At 48.3% G+C, this 15,147-nt stretch overlaps 1 protein-coding gene across 1 annotated transcript in view; it reads left to right on the forward strand.

Annotated features, from left to right (window-relative positions):
- The first annotated feature begins 258 nt into the window (after window positions 1-258).
- Window positions 259-15,147, forward strand: part of Gramd2a (GRAM domain containing 2A) — a 34,775-nt gene continuing 19,886 nt past the window's right edge. Inside the window, exon 1 of the mRNA XM_051156605.1 lies at window positions 259-372. Within this exon, the coding sequence (XP_051012562.1) occupies window positions 266-372 (107 nt within the window). The 5' untranslated portion in view covers window positions 259-265. The remainder of the gene's footprint in view (window positions 373-15,147) is intronic.

A 15,147-nucleotide genomic window follows, 5' to 3' on the forward strand; every position in this document is an offset into this window, starting at 1 on the left:
GCAAGGTGGCCAAGTGACCGACCCAGTAGAGAGACTTGAGAAGTTGAAGCACCAAGCTCAGGGAGCTGAAGGGGCGGGAACCAAAGAGCCCTGAGGGGACACCTAATGATAGGATGCTGTGGCTTCTGGAACCTCCCAATTTTGGAGACCGGCCGGCAGCTGGGGCCTTACCTGGGCGGCCTGGGAATGGGGAAGAGTCCACCAATGAGCTGGGCTCATCCTGCGCGAGCTGCCAATAGGCGGGTGGGGGCGGGCCTTTCCGTGGATGGGCGGGCCCCGGAGGGCACAGGGTCTGGCGCACGGCTTTCGGGCTCCAAGAGAAGGCGCTGGAATGACCGCTCTGAGCCGTAGCGAGCCTGTGGAGGCGGCCAGGTAAGGGCGGCGTCCCGGAGCTCCGGGTTCCGGAGGCTGCGGTGAGGGCCTGCGTGGCTCTGGGAGCCCACGCCTAGGCGCCTTCTGCCTGCGGGCAGGACACTCCGATCAAGCCGCGCCGCCGGGTTCCTTCACCTCCGCGGGGCTGTGAGGTACGCGCGCCCCGTGCGTTGTGTCCGAGGGTCGGTCTTGATGGCTTCGGGCGAGCGCCAGACGAGGTCCTGGGTTTACCTCCTGCCGGCCACCTTCGAGGTCCATTCATTTGTGTTTTCATTCATTTTTCACCATTACGACCCCCGAGTCCTGGTTGTCTCTACGCCCAGGTGTTCCCCTGCGGGCCCCTGCAAGATGAGCTCCTCTCCTCTCCTCCCTTCTCCCCTCTCCCAGCGGAATCTACTCTAGGAGCACACGCGCCTGCCCCGGAGGCACCATGGAGCTGTCCCAGCACGACTCGGCCGCACCCGGTGCTCCAGGCCCGGGCGGGCTGGGGCCAGTCTCCAAGCCCTGAGAGCTGGTCCAAAGTCGACCTGGGAGGAAAGGAAAGTTCTTGCAGGAGGAGGAAAGGGGGGAGAGAAGACAGGAGGTGTCATGGAGATGACGTCACGAATGGTAGCTGTGAACTAGGAATGTAATATTAACCTAGCATGTACAAGGCCATGTATTGGATCTTCAGCACCACGTACACCAGATGTTGGTGAGGCACACCTACAGTCTCAGCACGGTATCCAAGATGGTTTATGCTTGCCAGCCTCTGGGAAGCTCGTGGATCATGCTGGACCACGTAATGAATTCAGGTCCAGCCGTGGGGAGTGGGGGAAAGCTGCAGCCCATTGATGAAAGTGTAAATTCCTACTCCCACCCAGTCCCAAGCCTGCACAATCGGACACCCTTGGCCAGCCAGGATGGATCTAGGTAGGACAAATGTGATCTTGTTCCCACGTCAGCCTTGGATACACAGGGCTGTAGATTTAGCAGCTCAGTCTTCTAAGGTCTTGAGGCGGTGGGGTGTCCAGCTGACTATCACTTGCCTCCTCCCTCAACATACACGATTGTGTAAAGGTGCCCCCTCCTTGCAGAGATCCGACAAGCTGGATGTCACTGCTCACTTGGTAACTCTGAACACCCCTATGGCAGTAAAACAAAGTATTGCTGAAGAAGTTGGGTAGAAGGTGTCACCCGCCCTGGGTACCGCTCCAGAGTCCTCTCATACGGCCGCGCAGCGACACACTCAGCGTACAAGTTATAGTTTGGCAGTGGGTGTTCTCGGTGGGTACCTTGGGGCAAGTGAGAGGATCCAGAGGGCAAAGCTGACTGGTTGCTGCTTGCGGAGCATTCAGGAGGTGTCTGCTGGGGCCGAAATGGAAGTTTCTCTCAACTTCCCAGAGGGCAAGGATTTTTCTAGATATCCCAGAGACTTCAGTCTGGGCCTCATCCTGGCCTTTCTGTTGGTGCTTGCTTTTGATTTCTGGCCTCAGGTGGGCCCTCCAAACTTTATTCGGGATTGGAAATACCTGTGTGCTGCTTCATTCATTGGGGGAATGTTCTGGTGACCCTCCACGGGCAAGGATGACAGTGTTCAGGACGGTTTATGCCTGCTGGCTTCCTGAGAGCTAGCTCCTCCGTGATTTGCTAGTGCCTGTCAAGGTGACTCCACCCAGCCCTTAAGCTGGCTAAGCCGTTTGCTTCAGCTGCTGAGAGACACGTTGCCTATTTATAAGACGGACATGAGTTGCTGCACTGGGAGTCCCGAGTGCTGCGCCCATTTTGCTGTGACTTGGAACAAATCACTTCCCTCCCCAGGTCTGCTTTACCACAAAGTAAGAAGAGGCATGACTTAGGCGCCCCTAAAGACCTCTCTGCACAGACAACCAGGGCTTCTGCTAGCTAACACATTTCCGCCTCCACGTCTGAAGGTGTCTGGGTTCTTCCCCTGGTTTTCCCTTTGCTGTGACATGCCTTGGAAGCCCATCGCGGCAAGAAAGGTCTAGCGTCTGAGACTGGAAAATAATGTGTTCATCCTTCTCTGAGAGGGGAAAACCAGTTTCCCTTCGTCTCTGTAAGCTTGAGAGAGGTCGGGCGTGGCCTGCGCACCTCTTCACATGGGCTGTAGGGTGTCCATCTCGCATCACCTATTGTCTCTAACCTCTAAGCTGTGATTAATTCTCCTCACTGTTTACGAATGTAGGGAAGGGTGGGGATCAGGGCAGATGGCCCCAAGAATGAGTTTCCTGAGGCTGGGGAGATGGCACAGTAGATAATAACATCGTTGCTTAAGCATGAGCTCCTGAGTTCCAGCTGGGTGGGGCCACTTGCGAGGGTGTGGAATCCCAGCACTGTAGAAGAAAGAGATAGAGATATCACCTGGCCTTGCTGGCTGCCAGCCTAGCTCCAGGTTCAGTGAGAGAGAGACCCTGTCTCAAGGAAATAAAGTGGAAAGAGCAACAGAACAGGACATCCTCTGGCCTCTTTGAATGTGCACAGATACGCACGTACAACACACATACAGGGATGAGCTTCCAATCTGATTAAGAACTAGCAGTTTCCCCGAGGGTGTGCCTGCATGCTGTGGCAGTGTGCATTAGTCTTAAGCATTATGCTTTAAAGGGTCTAACTGTTTTCCCTCCCCCTCTTCTTCCCTCATCTGCACTTTTTTTGTTAGTTGAGAAATGCTTGGTTAGAATTTAGAGTTAGTTTGAATAACTTGTAGTAACTGAATCAACTTTTTTTAAAAAAATTATTTATTTACTATGTATACAGTGTTCTGCCTGCATGTATACCTGCACACCAGAGGAGGGCACCAGATCCCATTATAGATGGTTATGAACCACTATGTGGTTGCTGGGAATTGGACTCAGGACCTCTGGAAGGTTCTTAACCTCTGAGCCATCTCTCCAGCCCGCTGGATCAACTTTTAAATCCTTGTTCTTAATATTTCCTCAATGATGTTTAGAATTACATTAGACTGTCTGTCTGTCTTGAAGTACCACAGATCATCTCCAGGGCAAGGCAATTGCTCTTCTACTAAGCTACACCCTCAAGTCTTTCAAAAATTTTATTTTATTTATTATTGATTTTTCAGACAAGGTCTCATGTCACCCAGGCTAGTCTCATACTTGATATGTAGCTTAAAAATGACCTTGAACTCTTATTTATTTATTTATTTATTTATTTTTGGTTTTGGTTTTGGTTTTTCAAGACAGGGTGTTCTCTGTGTATACCTGGCTGTCCTGGACTCCCTTTGTAGACCAGGCTGACCTTGAACTCACAGCGATCAGCCTGCCTCTGCCTCTGCCTCTCTGCCTTTGCCTCCCGAGTGCTAGGATTAAAGGCATGCACCACCACACCTGGCAAAGGACAATTTGGGGGAAGTTAGTTTCTCCTTTCCACCAGAAATCCTCAGAATTAAACTGAGATTATCAGGCTTGCAAGGCACACAAGCGTCTTTGCCAGGGGATCCTCCCAGCTTCCTCGCCAGCCTGACTTTGAACTCTTGATCCTCCACCTCAGAAGTTCTGGGATTACAGACTTGTACCATACGGCCAGTTTGCCAGCCCTTTAAAAGAAATTTAAAAAAAAATTTTTTTTTACTGGTTTTTATAAATTCATCAGACTGTCCTTGAACTGCCTCTTGAGCAGCTGGGATTACAGGTTTACACCACTAAGACCAGCTTGGAACTTATTTACTTATTTATTTGGTTTTTTGAGACAGAGTTTCTCTGTGTATCCTTGGCTGTCCTGGACTCACTTTGTAGACCAGGCTGGCTTCAAACTCACAGAGATCCACCTGCTTCCCAAGTGCTGCCATGGCCTGGCAGGAACCTTTTTTTTTTTTTTTTTAAGTGGAAATAAAAAGCACTTACAGAATTTGTTTAAGTCTCACGTGAATTGCTCCCCTTCTTCATGTGCTGACATAGTAAATCAAAGGTTTATTAAATGGTTGTCAAAATCCTTCTGGTATTTCCTTTCATCAGCTCCCTCTTTTCTCTGACTGAAGGTCAGTGGCAACCTTGGTTTGCCTGGGCAGACAACTCTCTCTGGTCATAAAACTGTTCCTTTCTCTTTTTTCAACTTGTGTTCGAATTAACCTAATGACTCAAACCCTGCCAATGGTCACTCAGGCCACACAGAACATTATTTACATTATCATCATTATTGGAGCCTTTTTGTTTTTCTTTGGTGGTGCTGGAGGATCAAACCAGGGATTCATACACTTTCAACATTCATTTTACCACTAAACTATGTCCCAAGCTCCAAAAATAACTTTTGAACCTTGAAGGGCTACTCAGAAATTTATTTTATGGTAAGTCAGTGACATCCAGAATCACAAGGCTTCCTTTGTTACCAAACACACTGAACATCTTTTTGTGTTTGATTTTTTTTTTTAAAATTTTTGAGAGTGTGTGTGACAGACAGACAGACAGACAGACACACACACACACACACACACACACACAGAGAGAGAGAGAGAGAGAGAGAGAGAGAGAGAGAGAGAGAGAGAGAGAGAGAGATCACTGTAGCCCAGGCTGCCCCAAAATGGATTTCAAGGGCCTCCTTTTGTCTGAGCCACACAAACACTGAGATTTCAGGCGTAAGTCCCATTGCCTAACTCCCAGTTTCTTGGTGGTGGTTACAGTAATGTTGAGGCTGAGGAGTAGGCTCAGCAGCTGAGAGCACTGGCTGCTCTTCCAGAGGACTCAGGCTTATTCCCAGCACCTAAGTGGTGGCTTGCAACCATCTTTAACTCCAGTTCCAGAAGATACAATGACATCTGCCTTTTACAGGCACCAGGCTTGCAAGGAGTATACAGACAGACAAATACATGCAAGCAAAACACCCATGCAAATAAATTAATGTATATGTGTGTCCGTATAAAATGTATATTCAGACTTCCGAATATCATAGAAATTGCAAGTTGGATCTAGATCCCTGGCTGGGTAGGGAAGGTATTGTACACTTCAGGACACATCCAATGTCTGTGTCTATCCCTTTGGGTCATGTAAGTAGCCCTATTTCTTTAAAGACCAAAAGGATTGTGAATCTGCACCTCTTTCTTCGTTTGTCAGGTGGACTCTTTCTCTTCAAAGAAGGTTTCCCCTCTTTGATTATGTGGCTACTCTGAGATAGCTAGTACTGGGAAGGCAGATTAAATAAATACTAGCCTCTTTCCTTTTATTTACTGGTTTTCAGAGGCTGGAGGTACAGGTTAGGGGTTAAGAGCCCTGGGTGCTCTTCCAGAGGAACCTGGTTCAATTCCCAGCACCCATATGACAGCCTACAACTGTCTAACTCCAATTCCAGGAGAGCAGACACTGTCACACAGACATACATATAGTCAAAACACTAATACACAGAAAATAAATACATAAAATAAATTCTCAAAAAAAAAAAAAAACTATTTGCTGCTTTCCAGGAATCATGAAATGGGTCTGTAGTATTCACCAGAGGTGGGCGTCTTGTGTATAATTATGGTCTCAGAGGCTTCAGCATACTGGGCCTATTGCGTCCATGATAAACAGCATGCAGACTGGTACGCAAACTGCAGCATCTCTGAAGGTGGCCGATGAGTCCATGCCTCCCTCCCTCATTTCTGGGAGGAAGAGATGTTTTAGGCTTATTTGTGCATTTCCTTCTTTGGAAATGCCACCTTCAGAAGCAGCCAACTCTCTAAGAAGCCCTTTTTCTGGGAAGGGCACTTAGAGACTGCAGTTGATGCCCAGTGTTTATTATTTACTTAGCATAATCAATTTCAGGGCCTGTATTTTGAATCTCTTTTACTGCTGATGAAATGTAAGGGTACTGTTGGCTATACTCAGAAGCTAATAAAAAATGGATGCTCTCCTCCCCAGGACCCAGGAGTTCACATGCCTACCCTGCAACCTGTGCCTACCCCAGAGGGATGTGGTTTACATCAGCCCCGTGGGTCTCAACCTGTGGGGCGTGACCCCTTTGGGAGTGGTCTCTTTCACAAGAGTCACACATCAGCTATCCTGCATATTGGATGTTTACAGTACTGCTCATAACAGTAGCAAAATTACTGTTATGAACTAGCAAAGAGAATACTTTTATGGTTGGGGATCACCACAGGAAGAGGAACTGTGTGGCTGGAGAGATGATGGCTCAGTGCTTAAGATCACTGCCGGCCAGCCTGGTCTGCAAAGGGAGTCCAGGACAGCCAAGGCTACACAGAGAGACCCTGTCTGTGTTTGTTTGTGTTGTTTTCTTTCCTTTTTTGGGCGGGTGTGTGTGTGTGTGTCTTTTATATCATTTCTAGGTAGTAATCAATGTGATACCACACAGATAGTGCCAAGTTTTCAGAAAGATCTGGGTCTGAGGTCCTACTCTGCAAGTTTCACCCCTTAGCTCCCGTTTACTGTCTGTTAGACGTTAACGTGTGGCTTTGTCAGAGATCCCCAGGCTACAGCAGCTGTGTAACTCACACAGTGTACGTGCTCATCCAGAGGTTTCTTCTTCAAAGTGCCTCCAGCTTGGAGACTCTGATGATTCAGCGCCAGATCTGAGAACTTCCTCTGTCTTCCTTTTTAATGTGTAAAGTTCACTCGGCTTTAAGTTCTGCAGTGCTGAGGATAAACCTACGGCCTTGCACACACCAGACAAGTGCTCTGCCATTGAGCTACATTTCCAGGTGTCTTAGTCGGGGTTTCTGTTGCTGCGGTGAAATGCCGCGACAAAAAACAGCTGGGAGAGAGAAGGGTTTGTTTCAGCTCACAGGTCTCACTCAGGTCACACTCCATCACTGAGGGAGGTCTGGGCAGGAACTCAAGGCAGGAACCTGGAGGTAGAGGCTGAACCAGAAACCGTGGAACAATACCACTAGCTGGCTTGCTCCCCATAGCCTGCTCAGCCTGCTTTCTTATAGAACCCAGGACCACCTGCCTAGTGGTGCCCTACTTAAAAGGGCCTGGGCCTTCCTGCCTCAACCACTAATTAAGAAAATCTCTCACAGGCTGGAGAGATGGCTTAGTGGTTAGGAGAACTGGCTGCTCTTTCAGAGGACCTGAGTTCAATTCCCAGCAACCACATGGTGGTTCACAACCATCTATAAAGGATCTGATGCCACCTCGGGCATGCATGAATATATTCAAACAAAACACTCATACATAATAAATAAAAATTTTTAAAAAGAAAAGAAAAATCCCTCACAGGCTTCCCCAGTGGCAGTCTTACAAAGGCATTTTCTCAATTGTGATTCCCTCTTTCAGATAACTATAGTTTGTATAAAGTAAAACAAGCCAACCAAGACACCAGATCAAAAGTTTTTTGTTCTTCATTATTTATTTTTAAGCAGTGTTTCTCTCTATACCCTTGGCTGTCCTGGAACTCATTCTGTAGATCAGCCTGGCTTTGAACACACAGAGATACATCTACCTCTCCCTCCAAATGCTGGGATTGAACGTGTGTACCGCCATACCCAGCCAAGGTTCATTTTTTAAAAATATGTCTGTGTGTCTGTGTGTGGGAATATGCACTTGTACATGGGTGCCTCTGCGGCTGAAGACTTTGGATCCCCCTTTGAGCTGGTGTTACAGGTATTATACATGCAAGTGAGCAAACGGACACATGTGCTGGGGACCCAGCTCTGCATCCCTTAACTGCTAAGCCATCTCTTCAGACCAAAGTTAATTTTTAAAAGTAAGATTTTTATTTTGACATAATTGTAGATTCAAATAATTTTTATTTGTTTTGTATTTTTGTTTTTCTTTTCTTTTTTAAAAAAGATTTATTTATTATATATCCAGTGTTCTGCCTACATGTATGCCTGAACACCAGAAGAGGGCACCATATCCCATTCTAGATGGTTGTGAGCCACCGTGTGGTTGCTGGGAACTGAACTCAGGACCTCTGGAAGAGCAGGCTGCGCTCTTAACCACTAAGCCATCTCTCCAGCCCCTTGTTTTGTATTTTTAAAGATTTATTTATTGGCCAGGTGGTGGTGATGCACGCCTTTAATCCCAGCACTCAGGAGGCAGAGGCAGGCGGATTTCTGTGAGGTGGAGGCCGGCCTGGTCTACAAAGTGAGTCCAGGACAGCCAGGGCTACACAAAGAAACCCTGTCTCCAAACAAAACAAAACAAAAAGATGTGCTTATTTATTTTATGTAGATGAGTGTTCAATCTTCATGTGCACCTGAAGGCCAGAAGGCAGCATCACATCCCAGTGTACATGGTTGTGAGCCACCATGTGGTTGCTGGGAATTGAACTCAGGACCTCTGAGAGAACAGACAGTGCTCTTAATTGCTAAGCCATCTCTCCAACCCTGTTTTGTATTTTTAAATTGTTATGTGTTTTGTGTGTGTGTGTGTGTGTGTGTGTGTGTGTGTGTGTGTGTGTGTGTGTGTGTGATGCGTGCATGTGTGCATGTGTGTGCCACAGCATGCATGCAGAGGTCCGGGGACAATTTGATATGTTCTGTCCCAAGGATTGAACTCAGGTCATCAGGCATGTATGGTTTACCAGCCCTGTTTTTATTTTTGTTTTTGTTGTTTTTTGAGACAGGATTGGCCTGAAACTCCCTATGTATCCCAAACTAGCCTAGAATGTTCTACAATTTTGGCTCAGCCTCTCTAGTTCTGGGATTACAGGAGTGTCCCTCTTACAGTGGCTTTGTTCATTTCTCTGTTAGGTTGCCTAATGACTTGGATGTATTCATTGTATATTTTTGTTTTGTTTTGTTTTGTTTTTTGTTTCTCTGTGTAGCCTTGGCTGACCTGGAATTCACTCTTTAGGCCAGGTTGGCCTCAAGCTCAGAGATCCACCTGCCTCTGACTCCCCAGTGCTGGGATTAAAGGCGTGCGCTGCCACCACCACCACCTCCTGGCTCATTATACATATATTCTGTGTGTCCCATCTATGTTTAACTCTTTTGTAAGCCAGTAATACCTTTGTAGTTTGTTCTGACACTTGGTTAAGTGAAACCTCCACAGCTTCTTTAAAAAAAATTTTTTTTTCCCTTGGCTGTTCTCAAGCATATAGTCTTCCAGATCAAGTAAAATGTAGGGCCCTTTAGAGTCAACTCACTAAGAATTCATCTCTCCAGCCGGGCGTGATGGTGGCGCACGCCTTAACCCCAGCACTCAGGAGGCAGAGAGAGGCAGGCAGATCGCTGTGAGTTCGAGGCCAGCCTGGTCTACAAAGTGAGTCCAGGACAGCCAAGGCTAACACAGAGAGACTCTGTCTTGGGGGTGGGGGTGGGGGAAGGAATTCATCTCTCCCTCAGTCCTCCCTCTATGTAACCTTAGGCTGACCTCCTGTCTTTCATGCCTCGTGATCCTCCTGCCTCAGCCTCATGAACGTGATGATTCCGGGCATGAGCCACCACACCCAGGCAAACTATGGATTTTTGTGTTGCTCTTGTAACACTTAAAATAGTGGTGAACTCTTAAGGCTAGGGGTGTAGTTGGGTGGGATGGTAGAATCCTTACCTAGTATGTGTGAGGCATCCCAGTGGGCGGCCGGCATCTTTTATTGTGTCAGTTATGTGAGGTCAAGGAATTATAGTGTCTCTCTGTCTCTGTCTCTGTCTCTGTCTCTGTCTCTGTCTCTCTGTCTCTGTCTCTGTCTCTGTCTCTGTCTCTCTCTCTCTCTCTCTCTCTCTCTCTCTGTGCATGCACATGTGTGTTCTTGCTCACCTACATCAGAAGTCAAATGTCTGCCTCAATTGCTCTCCAGATTAAATTCAAGCCCTCATTATTGCATGGCATGTGTTCTACCTACTGGGCTATCCCACCAACCCCTAGGGGTTTTGTTTGGTTGGTTTGTTTTGTTATTTTAAATACCATCTAAAAACAATGATTTCTTTTAAATACATAAATCTTTATTTTTCTCACCTTTTGTGCTCCCTGGGGAAGAGGCCCCAGGACCCAGCAGCAAGCTGTTCAAGATTGGATCATTGGTCAGGAATCTGCCTGGGGAGCCACGTTGTCGAGAGCCTGCAGTAGGGTGTGGACTACAACCCTGCCAGGGGCGTGCACAGTGGCGGCCAGCTGCCAGCTCTGGTGCCGGGCACCACTCCAGAAGCTGCGCGCAGGCTCAGCATCCCAGGAAGCCGGTTGGTGGGGACGCTGCTCCTGCCCTCACGTCAGGTCTCCCGACCTAAGAGCTATGCTATGCGCTACCAGCTCGACTTACCAACTGGCAGAGGGCTAGGCCGCGCCACACTGACGTGATCAGTGTCGCTGCAGGCGCCGCCTTGGGAACCACTAAGTGTGGTACAGGAATTCTGGGTGGGGCTGCCACCAGGGACGGAAGGACCTTGGTTTTCCCAGTTCTTTCCAGGGCAGGGTTAGAAAAGATCCTTGTGGTTGGTGCACCCTTGGGGTGGAGGAGTGGCTGGTGGGTCGGGAGATGTGACTAGGCAGTGAGGCAGCACGCTCGATTGCCTTTTCAGACTAGGAGAGAGGTGTACAGCCCTGTCCATCCCAGCAAGCATGTGGTCTTTTACTGGAAGTGAGGAGTGGCAAGCATCCCAGGCTGTTGTGGTGCTGAGCTGGCTGGTGGCCCGGTTTCCTCACATGTGGTCAGAGGCTCACTGTCCCTCCCAGTCACTAGTCTGGGAAAAAGGAGGGAGGAGCCCGGTCCATCCCAGCACCGAAGTGTCCTTGCAAAGGTTACTGGCCCACGTGTCCAACCTCGAGTTTTACCCTTCACTCCTGCTGTTACCCTCTGCAAACCTCAGTACTGTTTTCCCGCCGCTGGCCCAGTCCTCCTCAGGAAATGCTTCTTTGTTTTCATGGCAACCCACATACCTGGAATTTTATATTTTTCTAATTGTTTTGTTTTTCCAGACAAGGTTTCTCTGTGTAGCCCTGGCTGTCCTGGAACTCAGAGATCATCCCTCCCCCTGCCTTCTGGGTGCTGAGATTAAAAGCGAGCAAGAATCATAGCCACCACTGCCTGGCTTTTTTTTCCCCCCTCCCTATTTCTTAGTCCACTCTTTATAACCTAATTTTGGGGAACATCTCCTTTCTTTTCCTTCCACACATTCCTTAAACCCTGGGTCTCTCCTTCCCCCTTCCCTTTCTCCCTCCTTGTTTGCATTGAGATAGAATTTATACACCGTGGAATTTGTTTGTTTATTTGGTGCTAGGAATGCGACCAAGGGCCTTCTACGTGCTTGCACGTGGACTACACAGCCAACTTGCCACCTGTCCAATTGAGTGATGTTTATAACAGTCACACAGTTGTGTAACCAAGACCACTGTTTAACTCCAGACTATTTGCCCTGCAAAGAAACTACGTGTACAATTAGACATCACTCCCCATTTAGCCTTTCCTTGCCTCCCAGGAACTACTAATCTGCTTTCTGTCTGTATAGATTTGGCGATTTGGTATTTGTTCCTTCCACATGTAACCATAGTGGTCTTTTGTGATGGTTTTCTTTCAGTAAACAGTATATTAAAGATCCTTTCATGGGGGTGGGAGAGATGGCTAGCCCAAGGCAGGTAGCTTGGGCTCCTATGCCTGCTTTAGCTGCCTCCCAACTGCCCATAACTGTAGCTCCAGGGGTTCTAACACCCTCTCCCTAATGCCTTTGCAGACTCTGCGTTCCACCACCACTTCCTACACCTCTGACATCGTTAAAAAAAAAAAAAAAAATCCATTCACGATTAGCATGTGTCAGTGTTTTTTGTTTGTTCTTTAATGGTTGAAGAGAAATATTTTGTCTATCTATTGATTGATGGACACCTAGGCTGTTTCATCTTTTGGCTTTTCTGAATAATGCTGCTGCGAGCATTATGTGTCCATGTCTGTGTGGGGGTAAATGTGCATCTTAAGTGGCCACAGGCATCAGATTCTCCTGGAGCTGGGCTTGCAGGTGGTTGTACGCTGTGTGATGTGGGGACTGGAACGGGAACTTGGTCCTCTGCAAGAGGAGTTCATGCCCTTAGCCACTGAGCCATCTCTCCAGCCTGGACATGCATTTTTAATTCTCTATTGTATAGTCCTAGGGATATTTGCCAGGTTGTATGGTAACTTCAATGGTTCGAGGAACCGCCAAGCTGTTTTCCAAAATACCTACTGTTAAAATTCTGCTTCTGTCTGCCTACCTGTGATGTCATTGCCTACCTGCCATGGAGGCGTGGCCCTGCCCAGTATATAAAAGGACTGACCTACCTTGCCCCTCCCTCTTTTACCCCCTTACTCTCTTACCCCTTCCTCTCTTCCTCTTCCTCTGTCTCTGTCCCTTTGTCTCTGTTTCTGTCTCTGTCTCTCTCTCTCTGGGGTACCCCTCCGCCCTTTCCTTCTCCCCCCATGCTCACTTAATAAACCTCATATAATCTAATATCTGTTGCCTAGCATCTGGTATCTTGTGCCTTATTTCATCTTATCTTAATTATAAAACCTACCCCATTTCACATTCCCACCAGGTGGAAAGAAGGGTCCCCGTATCTCCCCAGGCTCACCCTCACCATCCATCAATGACAGTCTTCCGGGGGGCGTGGGGTGGTGTGCTTTGTGGCTTTTCCTCATGATTAATGATGTTGATGACCTTTTCACATACTTACCAGGTATTTTTATCTTCTTTTGAGGAGTACTGAATCAAATATGTGATTCAATTATTATTGTTGAGTTTTAAGGGTTCTTTTTTAAATTGTTACGCTAGATGTGGTAGCACACTCCTTTAATCCCAGCACTTGGGAGGCAGAGGCAAGTGGATTATTGTGAGTTCAAGGCCAGCCTGGTCTACAAAGTGAGACCCTATCTCAAAATGAATGAATGGATGAATTGTGATTTAAGATATCCACATAACATAAAACTTAGCATCTTAGTCATTTTAAGGACACAATTTAGTGTTAAGATCCAGATGGCTCAGCAGGTCTGATGACCAGAATTCAATCCCAGGAAATCATAGGGTAGTGGAAAGGAAGAACCAACTCTCCGAGGTTATGCTCTGACCGCCCCCCCCACATCTATCTATACACATAAATAAGTAAAAATATTTATACTTAAAAACCCCAAAGTTGATAGTATACCTCCTTTCATTTAAACCTCTTCTCTGGGTACCCATTGTTGTAAGGTCGAGACTCTCACTGGGGCTCAGGGGGTCTATGCCATCCAGCTCTGGCCACCTCTCTGATCTCACCACTCACCACCTTATTGCTTACCAATACCCTCCGGAAACAGGGCCTCTGGTATGTGCCTCATGCAGTCCCACACCTCTGGCCTCCTTCCCTTTGACCTCTCCAGTGACCCCTCTGCAGCCACCATCTCCCTTCCCCATCTGGTGAACATCCAGAGGGAGATGAGCTGCCGGGCCTTACTGACTTTAGAGGAAGCACCCTTGCTGTCCACAGGTGAGCCCACTTCTCTGACAGAATTTCTCCTGACACCGAGCTTTTCCTCAGGGCATACATTATGGACTATAATTATGTACCGGCTTATGTAAATATTTGCCTTCTGTCTGCCTCCCTTGGCAGGCATGCTATGGGTAGTACCACCTTGCCTTCCTCCCTGGGACACACAGCACTTATCCAGAGCACAGGGAATAACAAGCATTCATTTTTCAGTTGGTATTTACAGGAGGAAGGCAGAAGGGAGACGGGAGGGCAGTCCTCTGAGCAAACTGCCAACCCCTTCTAGGACAGGAACCCTTTGACACAGAGGGTGGGTGGCCAACTGCAAATCACCTAGCTTCGTGGCCTCTGCTTTTTAACTCCTGAGTGGAGACTTTCTTGTCCCGGAGACTTTCTTGTCCCGGAAAGCAACAGTGGCTTCCTCAAAGCCCCCAAGCAGAAGTCGTAGTTCCTCCACGTCCACCCAGTCTCCCTCAGGACCCCAGGGCCTCACAGTCGCCTGTAGTTCTGAGCAGAGTCTGGCGAGTCCACAGGACCAGAGGGATTCTGAGATGGGCATTCTCAGACACTAGAGTAGGCTCTGCTGGGCAGTACCCATGGGTAAACAGAGCTGACTTGTCATTGGAGAGTAGCCACACCCCTGGCAGCCTGAATGAGGGCATCTGTGTGGCCAAGGTTGTCTGTGCACCTCCCTTCTGAAGAGTGGCCACTTGGAATACAGGGGCATTCTGTTTCTGACTGAGTGCAAGTCTGTTTGTAGGACCTGAATGACCAGCTTCTTGTATGGAGATGGCCAGGTCCCAAGAAGCCTGCCCAAAAGAAGTGGTCTGTCATTAGGTCCAGGGGGCCCAGTTCAACAGATGCTGCCCCAGCTGTGGGTACTGCTGGCTAGGCTAGCTGCCAGCCAGGCAATTTGTAGAACTCATTGCCTGTGCCATGTGGTCCAGGCTCTGTAGGAAAGCCTGGGTATCCTGTCAGGGGAGCTTCCCCGTTTCAGCTGTTTGTCCCTAGTGACTGTTTTCACTCTGCAGGCCTTTGAGCTCCGTGCAGGACAGAAACAGCAATGGCTGTCCTCAAACTTCCAGTAGAGGGAGGAGCAGGGAGGCTGGCTTCTGAGCATGGCTGGGTAGTTGTGTCTCTCCTGGCCAGCAGGTGGGAGCCCATCCCTGGTGCAGCCTTGGAACCAGAATGCCTTCTCCTGCAGGCTCCTGCTTTCTTGTGTTACATGCCAAAGAAAAGATGTAGGCATGCAAGGCATGCATGGAGTTTGTGGGTACACATGAGGCCCACTTGTGCCCCCACCTTGTTAATTCCTGTGGAGAGGGTACTGTACCTCTAGGTATCCTTCAAGGAGCGTGGTGGGACGCGGAGCCACAGCTCTCAGCGTGCCACTAAGGGATAGGAAGCTCAAAGGGCAGGACTATAAGAGACACTGCCCCCCTTCGACTGCACTTTGACCCCT

The sequence above is a fragment of the Acomys russatus genome, chromosome 14 (assembly GCF_903995435.1).
Source record: "Acomys russatus chromosome 14, mAcoRus1.1, whole genome shotgun sequence".
NCBI lineage: Eukaryota > Metazoa > Chordata > Mammalia > Rodentia > Muridae > Acomys > Acomys russatus.